The 18,574-nt window shown below is 33.9% G+C and overlaps 1 protein-coding gene across 10 annotated transcripts in view; it reads right to left on the reverse strand.

Moving 5' to 3' along the window:
• SNX14 (sorting nexin 14) overlaps positions 1-18,574 on the reverse strand; it is a 66,967-nt gene that overhangs the window by 34,556 nt on the left and 13,837 nt on the right. For 5 of the 10 annotated variants that reach the window (XM_022552141.3, XM_089921803.1, XM_089921806.1 and 2 more), the window contains exons 2-12: positions 17,881-18,001; positions 16,724-16,800; positions 16,564-16,642; positions 13,179-13,222; positions 10,845-10,932; positions 7,639-7,723; positions 2,955-3,111; positions 1,745-1,820; positions 534-578; positions 347-427; positions 132-246 (exon numbers count right to left, since the gene is read on the reverse strand). In XM_022552141.3, the coding sequence (XP_022407849.1) occupies positions 132-246; positions 347-427; positions 534-578; positions 1,745-1,820; positions 2,955-3,111; positions 7,639-7,723; positions 10,845-10,932; positions 13,179-13,222; positions 16,564-16,642; positions 16,724-16,800; positions 17,881-18,001 (968 nt within the window). Of the gene's footprint in view, positions 1-131; positions 247-346; positions 428-533; positions 579-1,744; positions 1,821-2,954; positions 3,112-7,638; positions 7,724-10,844; positions 10,933-13,178; positions 13,223-16,563; positions 16,643-16,723; positions 16,801-17,880; positions 18,002-18,574 lie in introns of those variants that run through there. The other 5 variants (XM_022552148.3, XM_022552123.3, XM_022552131.3 and 2 more) reach the window with 4 other exon arrangements.

Here is an 18,574-nt window from a genome sequence, read left to right on the forward strand (position 1 = left end):
GGTACTCTTAGAGTATCTAGCAAATGAAATTTAGTACAATAACAGATGACAGCTACAACATCTGATCTAAACAGTCAAACATATGACAAAGTTTAACAATGACTTTAGTAAAGTACACAGATAAGCCTCACCCACAGTCAGACAAATCTGCAACACGTGCACTGCTCCTTCTTGTTTCAGAAAGTTCATAAACCGAAATAAGAGATCTTGTTGCTCTCTGATTTGCTTCAATTCTAACTTCAGCACCTTGATACAACATGGGAGAAAGAGTAAGTTAGAGCTATGTAAATACATGATAAAATTGTTTATATCAAAAGTAATATAAGTTATTGCCAAAAATACTTACAGATGGTTTTTTATTTCTAGGTTCTGCAAATTTCTGCAAGAATGGAACCAAAGGGGAAGGTGGTTCAGTTGCTTTTTCAGGCTTTGAAGAAAGAATTAATTAATTCAGTAACATGTCATTTGATTTTACAGATGTGAATCAAAACTCAATGCAATCTGAAGTACTTTCTAACACGTTCAATACTCACTGGAGTGTCATCTATGAAGATGATAAGCAAATGATTCACAGTATCCTAATGGAAAATAATAAACAAGGATCAAAATAAATCCATTACCGCGTTCTGCCCAGAATTCTCAAAGCTTTTATCATATTATGAAAGTTTCTGGAAAAATGAAGAAACAAATGGAGCAGTGGCAAAGCATCTGCACTTATGTAATACAGAGGGACTTTTTAAAAATCTACAATACAGGGTTCTTCGGAGGTTCTTCGGACTTCCCTGGTGGTCCAGTGGTAAAGAATCCACCTTCCAATGCAGGGGACACGGGTTCAATCCCTGGTCCGGGAAGATCCCACATGCCACAGGGCAACTAAGCCCATGCACCACAACTACTGAGCTCAACCACCTCAACTAGAGAGCCTGCATACCACAAACTACAAAGCCCACACGCCCTGGAGCCTGCGCGCCACAACTAGAGAGAGAAAACCCACATGCCACAACCAGAGAGAAGCCCACGCACCGCAATGAAGAGCCCACGCAGCACAACGAAAGATCCCACATGCCTCAACAAAGATCCCGCGTGCTGCAACTAAGACCCAATGCAGCCAAAAATAAATAAAATAAGTAAATAATAAATAAATCTTAAAAAAAAAACTACGATACAGGGTTCTCAACTTTTGTGAAGATGGGAAAAGAAAAGTTATTCTGACTTTGGCATTCAAAACATTTATCAATTATCCCTATTTCTTCAAAATCTTACTGGATCAAAAGTAAAAGCAGCCCAAGTATCCATCAATAGATGAATGAATAAGCAAAATGTAACATATACCTAAAATGAAATATTACTCAGCCTTGAAAAGGAAGGGAATTCTGATATATGCTACAATGCAGATGAACACTGAGGATATTATGCTAAGTAAAATAAGCCAAATACTGCAAATACTGCATCATTCTACTAATATGTGGTAACTAGAGTAGTCAAATTCATAGAGACAGAAAGTACAATCAGGAAGTAGAGTTGCCAGGGGCCAGGAGGAATAGAGAATTACTGTTTACATGGGTACAGAGTTTCAGTTTTACAAGATAAAAAGAGTTCTGGAGATAAGTAATGGTGGTGGTTGCTCAACAATATAAATGTATTTAATACCACTGAACTGTACATAGAAAAACATTTAAGATGGTAAATTTTATATTTTATGTATCTTATCACAATTAAAGAAAAAATGTTTTTTATGTCTTACTGGATCAGCTAGGAAATCCAAAGAAGGGAGGAACACTGAACCAGAGAGAATCTCTCTTAAAAGTAAGGTCAGGGATCTGGAAAAAGGAACAATATTGTACATATTTAGTGATTTACATCAGTTCTTACCTGGGAACCTTGTTATTATGCAGACTATGATCAGTAGGTCTGGGGATGCCCTGAGATTCCGCCACCTCTAACAAGCCCCCAAGTAATGCTCATGCTACTGGTTCACAGACCGCACCCAGAGCCCTTAACTGGCTAAAAGAGAATACTACTGAAGAGGAAGAAAGCATTTCCTCAGCAGGAGGAACCTGAGTGAGCATTAGAAAAACACCACCTCAAATATGAAAATTTTACATATAATAAATTAATATGTAAAACCTAATACTTGTAACAGTATAATTTTTATAATTAATTTAAATTATAAAACAATTTGTTTAAAGTAAAAACATTTTAATTAAAATATTTAAAATATTTTTTAAATTTAATTAAAAATTTTAAAGACAATAAAGTAATATTTAAAGTACATCACTAAAAATAAGCCATAGTTGTATGTATTGTACAGCACAGGGAAATATAGCCATTATTTTGTAATAACTCTAAATGGAGTATAATCTATAAAAATATTGAATTACTAAGTTGTACACCTGAAACTAATTTAACATTATAAATTATACTTCAATTTAAATAAATAAATAAATAAAAATAAGCCATGGTCTTTTTCTCTAAGGATTATTAGGATAAGAGTAAAGAGGTAACTTTATGGAATAATCTAAACGTGCTCTTTCGGAAATAAGGGAGGCTGGACTAAACGACCTCTAACTATACTTCCCAGGTGAATACCTTAAAACCCAAACTTGTCTGTATAATTTGTTCAAAGTGTTTCTGCCAGTGAATCATAATATGCATGTCTTTTAAAAGGAACACCAAGGAAGTAATAAAGTATAATGATCTCAAGTAAGAAAATTAATTTTTTACATTTGTCTTTGATTTCCTACGATCAATTTCCAAGAAAAAATTCTTAGCAACACAATACATCATGAATGCTTAGTACCTAAAATGGCATTTTAAGACCTGATAAATTATATTTCTTAAATGAAAAATTATATCATAGCCTAATCTCAAGTTTTAGTGTATTCCTATTATGATCAAGAATAGCAATATACATACGGTATGGTATGCTATGACATTTTCTAGTCTATTTATACCTGCAGTCTGTTGCTTTCGGAGGCAAAATATAAGGAAAAAGTAGTTCAGTAAGTTTCCTTAAATAATGTAATTCATCTCTTCGACTCCTCAAAGCCACATGAAGCTCCGGACCATATTCTTCTAAAGCAGCTTGCTGTAAAAACTCTGTATTTTCTACTATAAATAGAGATAAAAAATAAATATTGGAAGAAGTTAACAATGTTAAATAACTTCAGCCATTTCCACTAACAAATACAAATTAATTTAACATAGCCATTCCTTTCTTAGCCTTCCTTTCTTTCCAATATGTATTCTACTGGGAAATTTTTCACAAAAAGGATATAAAGAAAATAAGTTTCCTCTTTGCTGGAAGTTTTTTAATTATTCAAAATTAATTGATAAAAAAGCCCTTTCACCCTTGGTAAACAAAACTTTAAACTCAGGTCATTACAAAGTATATTAAAGAAAAGCAAATTGTTTAAAGTGGAAAAAACTAAAGAAAACATCTTCTAGCACACACAAAGCTTTTGTTATCAAACGTTACATTCTGTTCATCCCCTGCAAATGTTTTAAAAACCCCTCTTAGGGCTTCCCTGGTAGCACAGTGGTTGGGAGTCCGCCTGCCAATGCAGGGGACATGGGTTCGTGCCCCGGTCTGGGAAGATCCCACATGCCGCGGAGCGGCTGGGCCCGTGAGCCATGGCTGCTGGGCCTGCGCGTCCGGAGCCTGTGCTCCGCAGCGGGAGAGGCCACAACAGTGAGAGGCCCGCGTACTGCAAAAAACAAAACAAAACAAAAAACAAACAAACAAAAATCCCTCTTAAAGTTCTAGTCAAAATCATTCAGGTAACCCTTTGAAGAAATTAGAGTATAGAAACTGGCTTCCTTGGTTCAGTTCTGCATCTTCTGCCCACAGTATAGGACACAAAAGGTACAGAACTGTATATGGTGGAAGTCCATGAAGTTAGATTACTTAATAAACATTAACTGATGATAAAAGTTACACTAACAAAAAGTTTTCTTAAAAGGCCAAACACTAAACTAATACTTTAAAAAGGAGCAGGAGAAAAACAAGTCATGCTTTCTCCCCTATTTGCATTCTGAGCCAAGTTTTAAAATCATGGAGTCTGTGAAGGGAATCCTAACCCTAATTCAAATGGCATTTATTTTTTACAATTTATTTCTATTTTCATTGACAGAATGCAAGCACATTTACCAAAGAAAAGGCAAAACATACATTCTAATGGTGTGAGAACTAAGAAAGTAAATAAAGGCTACCTGTGCCAGAGGTATAAAAGAAGGACTGGCAAACAAGGACATAGTTTTTATAAGAATGTACTTTATTTTATCATTATACAATTGTTTACCATGCATTTTGACCCAAGAATTTGGGGGACAGGTCTTTTAAAAATTTATATCATGAGCAGGGATTTAAAATAAGAACACTAAGCTATGCTAAATTCCAATTCTACTTCTTTATTAACTGATGATGTTAAATGATATAATCCCTTTGAGTCTCAGTTTCCACCTCAGTAAACAGTCATTAAATAGTTAACACTGAAAAAGCTGCCATGCAAAATGCACAAGTAATTATAATATCTGGTGCAATTAAGCATTCACACATAATATATAGATGCTGAAAAATGGGGCATGGATTAATCCCCACTAATCACCAGTATATCTCCTGTCTAATTAGTGGGCAGTTTTCAGACCACAAAAGGAAAAGTCCCCAGAATCCACAACAAAGAGATAACTTCAGGGTGAAAGACTGATATAAGATCCTTCAATTACTACTGAATTTAAATTAAACCAATGCTTCTAATGTATATATTTTCAACATTTCTAAGGGTGATAGAAGGACTTACATAGAAAACTTCTTTATAATTCCTACTCTCAAGAGGCAGGTTAAGGAGAGAACACCAAGAAAGTAAAAATGAATATGTATAAAGAGCTGAACCCTTAATTTCCTGAGTATACACAATTGTGGAGCCAAAGAATTTAGAAAACAAATTCATGCATGAAAGAGAAGAAAAATCAAAAACCTGAAAACCTTTTTTACAAGTCTAATTCACTGTTATAATATTTAGAACACCAGGACCTTTGGATAAAATGCAGTCCTTCTAATTCTCTGGTCTTTTAATTCTATGGAATTCATTAATTACAATGTCATTAATGAATCCAATCTAGCATTTTATGCTGATTTTGTAATTGAGGACCATTTTTTGCATGAATAGTAGCAATTTAGCAACCCCTCTCTTGCAAAGACTCAAGGATAAATGTCAGTCAAAGTGGTCTATATATATGACAGCACTTTCACAGAAACAAAATAACTTGGATATTTTATTAAACTGATCGATTAAAAAATAAAAATAAAAGAGTCAATTTACTCATATCCTGAGTTCAAAGTGTTTGTCTTTACAACAAAATTAAGACCATATTAAAAATAATTTTCCCACACAAAAACTTGCACATAAATATTTATAGCAGCTTTATTCATAATTGCCAAAATTTAGAAGCAACCAAGATATCCTTCAAAAGATGAATGGATAAACAAACTGTGGTACATCTGTACAATGGAATATAACTGAGCAATAAAAAGAAATGAGCTATCAACTCCACAAAAAGACATGGAGGAGCCTTAAATGATAGTTCTAGATGAAAGAAAAGGCTACAGTCTGAAAAGGCTACAGTATGATTCCAACTATATGACATCTGGAAAAGGCAAAGCTGTCGAAAGAGTAAAAAGGTCAGTGGTTGCTAGGGGTTCATGAAGGAAGGAGGGAGGGATAAATAGGTGAAACACAGGGGGCGGGGGGGGGCAGTGAAACTATTCAGTATGATGTTGTGTTGATGGATACATGGCATTAAGCATTTGTCAGAATCCACAGAATGTACAATATGAAGAGCAAAACCCTAATAAAAACTATGGGGCTTCCCTGGTGGCGCAGTGGTTGAGAGTCTGCCTGCCAATGCAGAGGACACGGGTTCGTGCCCCAGTCCGGGAGGATCCCACGTGCCGTGGAGAGGCTGGGCCCATGAGCCATGGCCACTGAGCCTGCGCATCCAGAGCCTGTGCTCCGCAACGGGAGAGGCCACAACAGTGAGAGGCCCGCGTACCACAAAAAAAACAAAAAAACACACAAAAAAACTATGGACTTTAGTTAATAATAATGTCTTGGTACTGGCATATCAATTGTAACAAATGTACCAACCAATGCAAGGTGTTAATAATAGGGAAGGGGGGAAATATATGGGAACTCTCTATAATTTCTGCTCAGTTTTTCTGTAAACTTAAAACTGCTCTAAAAAGTAAAGTTTACTAATAAAAAAAAAAAACACTTTTCTATATTTTTTTCTGACAGTACAGTAGCCTTAACAAAATAGCTACAACAAAGTTACTATCTTCTGGTGTGTTTTTGCCAGTGACAGGACAATTATTTTAAAAGTTAATTTTTTTAATTTAACAATTAAATTATACGTATTTAAACTCTTCCACTTTTTAACTATGTTGAAGGTAAAACTTGAATTGTTATAATATTATAAGATGAACACAGAAAAATTTTTAAATGTAATTTGAAATGCTTCTCATACCTGAGGAATTATTCATACCAAAGGACAAATAAACTAATAATTTAACTACCACTCTACAATTTCCCCAAATATACTGTGATTATACAAATTGATATTATGAGGGAGGGAAAATTGGTTCCATGCTCAAATGAGTTTGGGATGTGCTGGGTTAAAAAAAGTTAAAGTTATTTCTTTGCTGCAGGACTACTGAGATATTTTGGAATGCTAGTACTTACTGGGTATTTCCAGAAAAGGAATACAATACATAGTAATTACCAGAAAATATAACCATGATACTTCTTCTACATAGTCATCTACATAGGGTAGTATTCTGCAGAACATACTTGGGGAAGCACTGACAAAGAAGAATACCAAATGCAGATACAAGGAAAATCTCAGTTTCACAAAGAACTAAGTACAGAGCATATAAGTAATTTTGTTTAAAAGGTATATTTCAGCTTGATCTAAGAGCAAGAAAAGCCCCCAAATGAAGGTTTCATCCAATCAGCAAACGTTTGATGAATGTATGCTATGTGTACATCATGACAGTATAAAGGCCAGGATACACATAAGAAACTGCAAACAGGTCATCCTGGCTAAAGTATCATACATAGTGAAGGACAAGAGTAGATCAAAATACTTGACTAGATAAGAAAGGGTTTAAAATATAGGACAGTTTTGACTCTGCAGCAGTCGCTAATTTTTTTTTTTTTTAAGTAGGCAGGTAACAGAATTGTGGCATTGTGAAATTAACATAGTAGCAATAAATAGGATAGGCTTCATCAAAACTGTTGAAATCATTAAGAAAAAAGGAGGGAAGAGATGTGAAAGACACCTCAGAGGAAGTAATGAAGGCAACAGACTACCATGCAAAAAAAGACAAGATTCATCAATAATATAACTAAAGATTATCCGAGTATACCTTAATTTTCATAGATTCTTGAGTTCTCAAAATCACTTATATGTTAACAAATTACTGAAAGGGATTTCAGTTTAAACTAATACTTTCACAGCATCTGTGAATATATCACTTAATTTATCAGTACTCAGACTTAGATATTTAAAGTGAAAGTTGGTATATAAAAACAAACTCAAACTTTGTAGCAGTGTAAGAAACGTAAAACTTTGTATTACCTTTCTGACTGGCTTTAACGATCACTTCTATATGCTTCATTGCTGCTTTTAATAGTTTCTTGGTGATAATAGATGGAATATCCACCTAGAAAAATTCAACATTAAAATAAAACTTTTAAAATAATTATCACTAAGTTACAATGGCAGGAACAATGTATTTAAGGTATTGGAACATATGATCTTAAAAATCAGTGGTATTATTGGGAATCTTTCAAAAATATAATTTAAAAGCACTTTACATTCTTGGATCATACTAACTGTAAATTTAGACCGTTTTACTACAACAGTAACGAAAATACACCTTCATATGCATACCCTATACACTAAATTTTTCTCACAAAATAGCATCTTTATTCTTGACTTATTTCTTTAATGTGTTCATTCTAAATGCATTCAAGAAAAAAATCTCAAGTAACTTTATCATCCCTTTGAGGTTATAAACTTGTGTTTATTAAGGTCACTTGAAAATAAACTTGTCATTCAGCTTACAAGGTAAATCCTGGTTTCAAGATATATGGAAGCATTCTATTTTGGAATAAAATTAAGTTTCATCATTCCCCACAGGTATTGTTTAACTTAAAGGCTGGAAACTGTAGTGACTACAGTAGGTTAGTAAGAGAGGACTGGGGGCTTACAAGTACACACATAAAAGAGACATAAAATAAAATAACTAAAAAAAAAAAAAGCCCTGCAAATTAAGTAAATCACCAAAAAGCATGTTTATTGGAGTTCAACAGGCTTAGCTTCCATCACAAAGCTCAACACATCATATTCTCCCGTTATCAAAGGCATGAGAAAACTGCATCACAATAGTGTTGTTTTGTGTTAACTTTTCAGTTCTTTTTAAATTCCTCATTAAGAAAGAGGAAAAACATCAGAAGCTGATAAATCTAGTAAGTGTAATGGATCATAAGCCCCCAAATTTTAGTGATTTACTAGTAAAACCCAGAGCAGATTACAGACATCTTTTGGCTGTATAATAAGATCAAACATGTTCAATAAGAGGGGATGTTTCTGCTAGTAGCACACCTTTTTGCAAAATAACATTACTCTTCATTTATCCCTGCTCTCTTGGTACTCAGTGATTATAAATTAGTCTCATATATATATTTATCAAATAAACAAGATGTTTTCATTTTTAAATATTTTATGGAATCTTGTCTTCTGAGAATACGCACGAAAATTTTCCCTTGTAAGTTCCATTTTAGAGACTTCAGATCAAAATCAAAATGATAAAATAGTGAGTTTGTCACTAAACTTTGATTAAAAAAAGAAAAAAAAAAAAACAAACCACTGTGGACCTTAAATGATTGTTTTCATTATCCCCAAACTCCCAATTTACATTAGTCAGTCCATGTTATCAAGGATATAACATTGTACTAGGAATGATATGACCCAGGCCTAATCTTTTGCCCATCAACTACCTCTGACACTTTGACAAAGAATATTACTAACTTTCTATAAAATGGGTATGATAATGACCCACTTATCTCCCAGGACAGTATACAGATAAAATGAAATGTACCATAACAATCCAGAAAGTGGAAAAAAATATTTGAAAATCATATATCTGATGAAGGAAGTATACCCAGAATAGATAATGAACTCTTACATCTCAACAATTAAAAGACAAATAACTCAGTTTAAAAAAATGGGCAAAGAATTTGAATACACATTTCTCCCCAAAAAAGATACACAAATGGCCAATAAGCATCTGAAAGGACGCTCAACACCATTGGTCATAGGGAAAGGCAAATCAAAGCCACAATGAGATACCACTTCACACCCACTAGCATGGTTAGAATCAAAAAGTGAGATAATAACTAGTTCTGGCAAGGATGTGGAGAAATCAGAACCCTCATACACTGCTGGTGGGAATGCAAAGTGGTACAGCCACTTAGGAAAACAGTCTGACAGTTCCTCAAAAGTTAAACAAAGAGTTACCACTTGACCCAGCAATTACACTCCTAGGTAAACCCAAAAGAAATGAAAACAAATATTCCACCCCCTCCCTCCCAAGAAAACCTATACACAAACACTATGGCAGCATTATTCATAATAGCCAACTGATGGATGGATGGATGCATGAACAAAATGTGGCATATCCATACAACAGAATATTACTCAGACATAAAAAAGAGTAAGTACTGATATAGCTACAACATGACAACATGAATAAACCTTGAAAATATTATGCTAAATGAAAACAACCAATCACAAACGTTATGCTAAATGAAAGCAAGCAATCACAAAAACTACAGAAAGGATTTTATAGTTAGCATGTATTATATTCAATCAACCAACAATCCTACCACTGGACATGTTTTCCTTTTCAGACTTCCTTATTATAAACTATACTGCAATGAATCTTTGAACATACATTTTTACAAACTACTGTGATTATTTCTTTAAAATATACTAAGAAAAAAAATGGAATTAAATTTGGGAGCACAGACATTTTTAAGTCTTTTAATAAAGATTACCAAACTGCCTTCCAGGGTAAGAGTTACATCAATCTGAATTTGTACTTGCTTTACCTGTTTCCCCACAATCACCACTACTAGATATTATCATGTTTTTTACCTTTCCCAACCTGATAGGCAAAAGAACAGTATCTCATCAAAAGACTATATTTCATGTGAGACAACATATTTTCAAATATTCACTGGCCATTTTATATGTTTCTTTTGTGAACTACTTATTCATAATTTTTGCATATCTTTGCCACAGTACTTGACTGTATTGTTCACTTCTCAAATAGGTATAGAAACATTTAACAAGATTTATCTTTATTTACTAATGGCAGATACGATATGCCAATTTATTGTCAATATGTTCAATTCTATCGAACTGACAAGGCAGTAGACAAGTATTTATGTCTACAGCCAACACACTGTTAAGTATATACAGACAGAAACTCAAACATAAACAAACTATGGCTTGAAATTTTTTAAAAAGTAGATCATAATCATTACCCTGTATTCAGTAAATTCATCTAACTGGAACATGAATTTTTTTTTCTCTAATTGTCTTTTTATTTCTAATTGCCACAAACAAAGATATCCAAACATTAAAATAAAGAAAGCAAAATTGATCAATTAATCAAAAGTAATCCATTTATCTTTTAATCTAAAAAATTAAAAGTGAGGAACAAAACAAATACATACAGTATAGAAATTCCCAAATTTCTCATTATAAATATATACCTTGTGAATCCTTCGAATTAAGACAGATGCAAAAAACCGTAACATAATTCTCAGTTCATCAACAAAGGACTCATCATCTGTTACATCCCTTCAATTGAGGAGAAAAGCAAGCATTTAGAAGTTCAAAGAAATACACAGCTTCCTCTTCTAGAAAACAAGAGAAGTCTAGAACTGACTTTCTTCCATTTACTTACGCTACTTTTTTTTAACAAATAATACATTACAGTAGAGAAAAAAAGAAATGTACAAAGAATAGAAATCTCCCATAATTCTAGTGCCAAGACATAATTACTGTTAACTAAATTATAGTACATATTTCCCTGCAGACATTCACATGTACGTGGTCATATTTTTAAGATTTTTAAGATCATTTTCTAAACATCATCAAAGAAATATCTAAGAAATAAAACAAAGAATAATTTTGAGAAGCAACAGAATTACATACTAAATTTTAAATTAGTTTAAAAATTTCTAGATTAATAATATAAACTAATTCTAAAAGTAAGGGAAAAAAATGTGTGTTCTATTTGAAAAAGAAAATAAACTGAAACTCAACTGTTTTTAAACAGAAATTTCTCCTGAGTTTTCCTGTCGTCCTGAGGTCCCTAGAGGAATAAGGATACTTCCCTAATCAAAGGCAAGAAAGAAAGGTACGTATAATGGTGATATTCTGAACTTGAAGATGATGCTACCTGTTAAGTCCCTGGGTAAAATAAGGAAGATAATTGTATCAATCATGCTTTCCACTATTAACTCCAAGGAAGGGGATATCACAGCATCAAAGGAGAAAATACAGACTTTAACATTTACCAATACAGCCATATTTTATGTCTGAAGAGTCATAATGTGGGCGTAGGGGTGGGGCGGGGTCGCAGTGGGGAAGTTTTACAACAGGATTCATTTTACAAAAGGCCTCACCATCAACGTTACTTAAATGGCAAATGCCCCATATTTAAGACAGACTCTAATGTAAAAAATTAATTTATATAAGCTTTTCGGGAAAATATGCCATATAAACTGAATATTAAATTTGTTTTAATACACTATAGATCAACTCAACTACTAGCATTTTTTTTTTTTTCTGGCCATGCCACGTGACTTGTGGGATCTTAGTTCCCTGATCAGGGATCAAACCTAGCCCCACAGCAGTGAAAGCGCTGAGTCCTAACCACTGGACCACCAGGGAAGTCCCCTACTAGCATTGTTAAATTAGGAAATTCAAAATATACTGAATCTATATAAAATTTGGGTAGTTATCATTAAATATTACATCTGTAAGTCATACAGGTTTAAGTGTTCAAATACATAACTAAATACATGATGCTTATGTAAGGGAACATCTGTTTTATAATATAACTTGGGATTTCTGATTGTCAAACTATATATTTTTTTCAGATCCATATCCTGCTAAGCATAGGGCACTTGTACATCCACATCAGACACCAAAAACGAAGTTGCTTTGGAAAAAACATATTAATTTTCCAGGAAAAGTCTATTGAAACTAATTTTCAATTTAATGAAATATCTGAATATAAATTTTTCCTGTAAATGTACAACTATTTTAAATGTAAAAAGTGCATACAAAATAGTAAATCACTCCTACAATTAGGAGTCATGAGAAATTCTACAAGTTACTTGAGGACACGGGGAGGGGGAAGGGTAAGCTGGGACAAAGTGAGAGAGTGGCATGGACATATATACACTACCAAACATAAAATAGATAGCTAGTGGGAAGCAGCTGCATAGCACAGGGAGATCAGCTCAGTGCTTTGTGACCACCTAGAGGGGTGGGATAGGGAGCGTGGGAGGGAGACGCAAGAGGGAGAGGATATGGGGATATATGTACACATATAGCTGATTCAGTTTGTTATACAGCGGAAACTAACACAACACTGTAAAGCAATTATACTCCAATAAAGATGATTAAAAAAAAAAAAAGAAATTCTACAAGTTACTTTTCTTTCAAAAAGTAGCCTAAGTTCCTCTTTGCTATCACTAAACTGTTAATTGATGACCTAATCAATGGTTCTTAACTGGGACCACTGTGCCTCCCAGGTAAATGTGGCAATCTCTGAAGACATTTTTGGTGGTCACAACTAGGGGAAGAAGGGGTACCACCAGCATTCGCTAGGAAAAAGCCAGGGGTGCAGCTAAATACCCTATAAGGAACAGTACAGGTCCCTACAGTAAAGAATTACGTGGTCTAAAATGTCAATAGTGCCAAAATTGAGAAATCCTGGCCTATACTGCAAACATATCATTAGCACACTTAACTTAATGGTATTCACTATACTATAGAAAAAAGGTCTTATAGGTCTTACAGAAAGAGCTTACCTGTACCAGGGGTAAATGAAGTTTTCCAACACTAATTCAAGAACCTGCATAAAAATTATTTTTCAAAGAAAAATCAAGTTAGTTAACTCATTCTGGGAAAATAAACTCTACTACTAAGAAATATATAATAAAAACTAAGTTTAGTATCCCATATATTGACATCTAATATCACACTTTCACATGACAAAATGTATATGTCAACTTTACATCGTTGTGATGATGAAAGAAAACATATGAAAAACTACTTTGAAAACCATAAAAAAGAAAAATTACTATTAGAATGACACACATTTTTAAATATTCCTATAATTTAAAAAAAATTTTAAAAACCTAAATTGTTCTGACTCTGAAGCTTCACTGAACCAAAAAATTTCTATGGAAATAAGGAAAATAATAGGCTAGTCTTTTGCATTCCTAACCCTCTCTGTAAGTCAGTATTCCCAGAATAAAATGAAGAAACAAATATATAAGACTTACATAAAGGGTTAAAGTTAGGTTTCAGTGATTATCTTTGAAGCGAGGATAGTGACCAGAAGGGAGCACGAGGGGTACTTCTGGGTGCTAATAATGTTTTTGTTTCTTGATCTGGGGGCTGGCTACATGAATATGCTCACTTCGTGAAAATTTTAGCTGTACACTGAAAATCAAGTTATATGTGAAAGAGTAACAAAACAAAACAAAAGAAATCCTGGGTGTTAAACCTTCCATTCCTTGAGCCTGGGTGGAGCAGTACAGTTTAATTTTTAAAGGACTTGTAGCAGTGGGCATTAACTTTAAAAAACACTAGGGAGGGAATGAAACAATATATCTAATCTGACTATATACCTTCTCTGCAGCAGTAATCAAGACTGTGGCCTCTCTAAATACTAAGGCAACAAGATTTGGACTTTTTACTAAAAAAGTAAGCATTAGTGATATCACCTGGAAAAATAAGATACATATAGACAGTGTTAGGACACAGAGAGGAGACTAGAAAATTTACCATTAAACATTTCATCTTATTAATATATTATTCCCTCAAATTCAATCAGAAGCCCTACTAAGTTTACATCCTAAGTAGCTCTTTTCTACAGCTCCACTATTCAGGTCCTCATCTTCTCATCCCTATATATAGCAATAGCCTCTAAACTAGTCTCCCTCCTTCCAAGCTAGCTCCCCTCCACCCTCCATAAACCTGCCAAAGTGATCTAAAACATGTATTTGACCACATCACTCCGCTGCATGAAACCCTCAATATATCAAACCACAACATATCAAAGTTAAGACAAGTGGAGCTGCACTGATTGTGAAGGGGTGAGAGAAAGCTGCTTGCCAGCCCCTGTGACCATCCACTTCCTTTTCACCTCCCACTGCATCCTGTGAATCACATCTGAAAACTCTAGTTACACAATTTGAAAATCACTGACTCCCGATCAATTAAACTCCTTCAGTGTGGCCTTTTAAGTCTTCTGATGATCTGATTTCTAAAGGGCCATATAAAAATCAGTTAAGAACTACGGCAGTCCTGGGTTTTAGACTGAGTTCTGCTACCAACCAAGTATGATACCTGAGAAAATTATTAAAACTCTCTAAACCCTTCCTTTGGTAAAACCATCAAATCAATAATAGCACCTACTTCATAGGCTGTATGATTACATGAATAATGCAAGTACAGTGATTAGTACAATATCTACTATACAGTAAGTGATCGATAAATACTAGCTAATAGAGTCTGGTCTCTTCGTTGCCCACATCCTCCTTCGCATTTCACCCTCCAGTTTGCTGAACACTCCACCTTGTTTCAAAGCCTCTCTTTCTTTCCAAAAGCTCTTCCCACACCCTGAAATACCCTTTCCCACACTATCAGGCTGATAAACTTCTAGTTATATTTCCTGACTGCTCCTCTCAACAGTTATGCACTTCGTCCTCTGTGCTAATGATACACCTTGTACATTTCTTCCATTATAGCCTGCATTACATTATATTGTATATGTCTGTTTAAATGGCTATCTCCCCTCCTAGACTGAAGTTCCCAGAAGAAAGGAACCATACCTGATTTCTCTTTTTATTCCCAGGGCCTAATCCAGTTCCTGCCTACAGCAAGATCTCAGAAAATGTTTTTAAATATTGGAGCTAGTATTTATTGAACACCAATATGTGCCAGGCACTAGGCTAAGAGCTTTACATCAGTTTTTTCAATTTTTAAAAAGAAACGAAGTGCCGAACTACAAATAATACTCTTCCTAGAAGTCTTGTCTTCAACAGACCTCAAATCAGCACTCTCCAACAGAAATATAATGTGAGCCACAAATATAATTTCAAATTTTCTAGTAGCTATGTTTTTTAAAAAGTAAAAAGAAACAGGTGAAGTTAATTTTATGATATATCTTATTTAACCCAATATACCCAAAATATTATCATATATGTAATCAACATAGACTATATAATAGGATATTTTACATTTCTTTTTCCTTACTAAGCCCTCATAATCCAGTACATATTTTACTGTATTTTACATATACAGCACATCTCAATCTGGACTAACACATTTCAAGTGTTTATCAATAGCTGCATGTGGCTGGTGGCTACTATACTGGACAGCACAGTCTTAAATCAGGGAATCTGAAGGATGAAAAAGAGCTTACAGAAGAAATGAAAAGGAAAAATGCCAACAGTTTAGCATTTATGCAGCATACTTTTCGCCAAACGAAGATACAAACTGGGAAAAAGGACAATTAAGGCAGGATTCAGATGCCTAATGCTATTCTTCAACTAATTAGCATTCAGTTTAATTCAATACATATCTATCAGGTACCAACAATATATCTGGCACCTGCACTTGGTGCTGGGAACAAATGAGACCCATTCCTTGCCTTCAAGGACTTGACTGCTTTCTTGGATGGAGAGACCAAGTCTCTCAAAGAAATAACTAAAACATGATATGTTACCAAAAAGGTACATATAAAATGTGACTGGAACAAAGATAAGAGAACATGCTTTCTATTCCTACACTATGGACAAACACTGAAATGTATCTGACTCTCTGCTCAAGTTAGTGTCAAAAATGGGGTCACAATTCAGTAAGATACACATTGGCTCCTTGTAGCTCAGGTCTCCTCTGGAATTACAAAATGGTTATTTCTACTGTCTTATAATAAAAATGGCTATTTTTATAAGAGGTAAACAATAAGGAGGTAAACAGTACTTTTTTTGGCTAAAATGTCCATTTCAATTAGACATGGGATCCAAAAACATTTCTAGTTTACCATTCAAGTTGTATAACAATCAACTACCAGCCAAGAATTGATTAGGCAGCATATATTAAAATACTCCATGATTAAATTTTCCATAGGTATTTAACACTTTCTGCTTGGGTATACATAGCAATTTTATTTAAATCAGTTACCTCTGAGAGAGATGCATCAACCTTGGAAGAAATTTTCAGGTCTAGCCATGGCTGGTAGTTCTCAAGTAGCAAGGCAGGTCTAAAGAAAATCATACAGTTAAACTGCTTGAAATCCAAAATGTAACTGGAACGATCAACAAATTAAAAGTGTTTAACGTACCTATGTCGTTTACATTTCACTTTACCACAAACAGCACAGCTACGACCTTGAGGAAATAATTCCTGAAGTCCTAACTGCTAAAAAAGGGAAATGGGGAGATTTGTCTTTACTTTATGTATCATATTTACTAAAGAGAATCAACTTTCCAAAAGCTTGTTAATCAATGTATGAATTCAAAGGACATGATTTTTTTTTAACTAATATCTGCTTTAACACTGAAACCATTCTTTATAATAAATAATACTTGCTATACCAAACTGCCAATAGGAAAATAATACCTAATGAAATGCTTTACAATAACTAACCCAAATTTTCAAGCTTAAAATTAAAGTCAATTGTTACGCTCACTTACTACAAATAAATAAATAAATAAATAAATCTATATTTGAAAATGATACTCTACTGCAAAGGTATAAGAAAAAACTAGTTTCTATTTCTCCAAAACCTTGAATTCAATGAGGGAGAAGACGCGTGATAACTAGTAAGGTTCCTGACCAAATACAGGGTATCACCTTCAGCTGTGTTTCCTCTGAGTAGAAATATCAACCAACCTGAGATGAGGGACTACATCAACTTGGAGAATTTTCAAGGAAGACTTCAAAGTTCAGAAAAACTAATTATTTTCTTTAAAGAAATATTACTGGTTTGTTTCTATGGAGCAAATAAACATTTAGGGAACAATTAGTTCCCTGTTTGTGTCTGTGCCTCAGAATCACCTGGAAGGCTTTGAACAGGTCCTAATTACAAGGCCCTAACCCAGAACTATTCAATCAAAATCTAGTGGTAGGGCCCAGGAGTCTGTACTTTTTAAAAGATTCCTCAGGTGATTCTACTGTACAACCAATTTTGGAAACCTCTGTTTTAACTCACTGTCATCATAGTTAATATGCAGTCAAAGGACACTCTAAAATCGTGGAGCCCAATTTTCTGAGAATTTTCTATTTTCTTTCTATAGCTCCTCCTGGGAGACCTATATACTTTAAAAATAAACATATATGCAAATTTCACTTTAAAAATGTTCTGATGTCTTCCATTATTAAATAATAGCAGATGTATTTTTTAAAAATCACTGCTTTAACACGCTTTCATGAACAATATCGAATAGCACAGGGTCATACCTACTAACTCTTTTAAAAGTAAGAACACATATATTTTACCTTGGGTTTGTATTTTATCGTGAAGAATATATTTGGTAAGAGAGAATCAGGTCCTAATGAGCAGTAGAATGTGACAACTCCAGCAACAAATGACCAGAAGATCATTAAAACATGAAGATACCTTAGAAATAAAGGAAGGTAATTATTAGAACCAAAAAAAAGCATATAACACTAATTTGTCCCTTCATTGATTTCACAAGTTTTTAATTAAGCACCTACCATACTAGGCTGAAGCAACTTCTCCAGTCATGATTTTCTGTAATGTATCTAACTATAAGAATCATAGAATGTATGCTATCAAATGTATATTTCATTAAATGTATAAAGAAGTATAACTTCTCAATATTTCATAATTTGGTACCTAGGTTGTCATATTTAGCCAATACCACATTTTTCCAGAATACCTTCTAATGACAGGGTAGTATTCAAACCCCACCAAAATTCTGATTATTTGTCATTAAATCAATTTTACTGAGCGCCCATTTTGTGCTACATAGTACTAGGCTCTAGGGATACAGTAAGGAACAGCACTGCCATGGTCTCTATTTGCATGGAAAACACTATCTGGTAGGTATAACAGATAAGTAAGTAAATACAATACAGTGTGATGATGTGTTCTATATTATGACAGAGAAAGTATGCATGATATGAGAACTCCTCGGACAAAATACACAACCCAAACTTGAAAAGACAG

This window comes from Delphinapterus leucas, chromosome 12 (genome assembly GCF_059928025.1).
Source record: "Delphinapterus leucas isolate spDelLeu-1000000601 "Yukka" chromosome 12, BTC_Dleu_Yukka2, whole genome shotgun sequence".
Taxonomy (NCBI): Eukaryota; Metazoa; Chordata; class Mammalia; order Artiodactyla; family Monodontidae; genus Delphinapterus; species Delphinapterus leucas.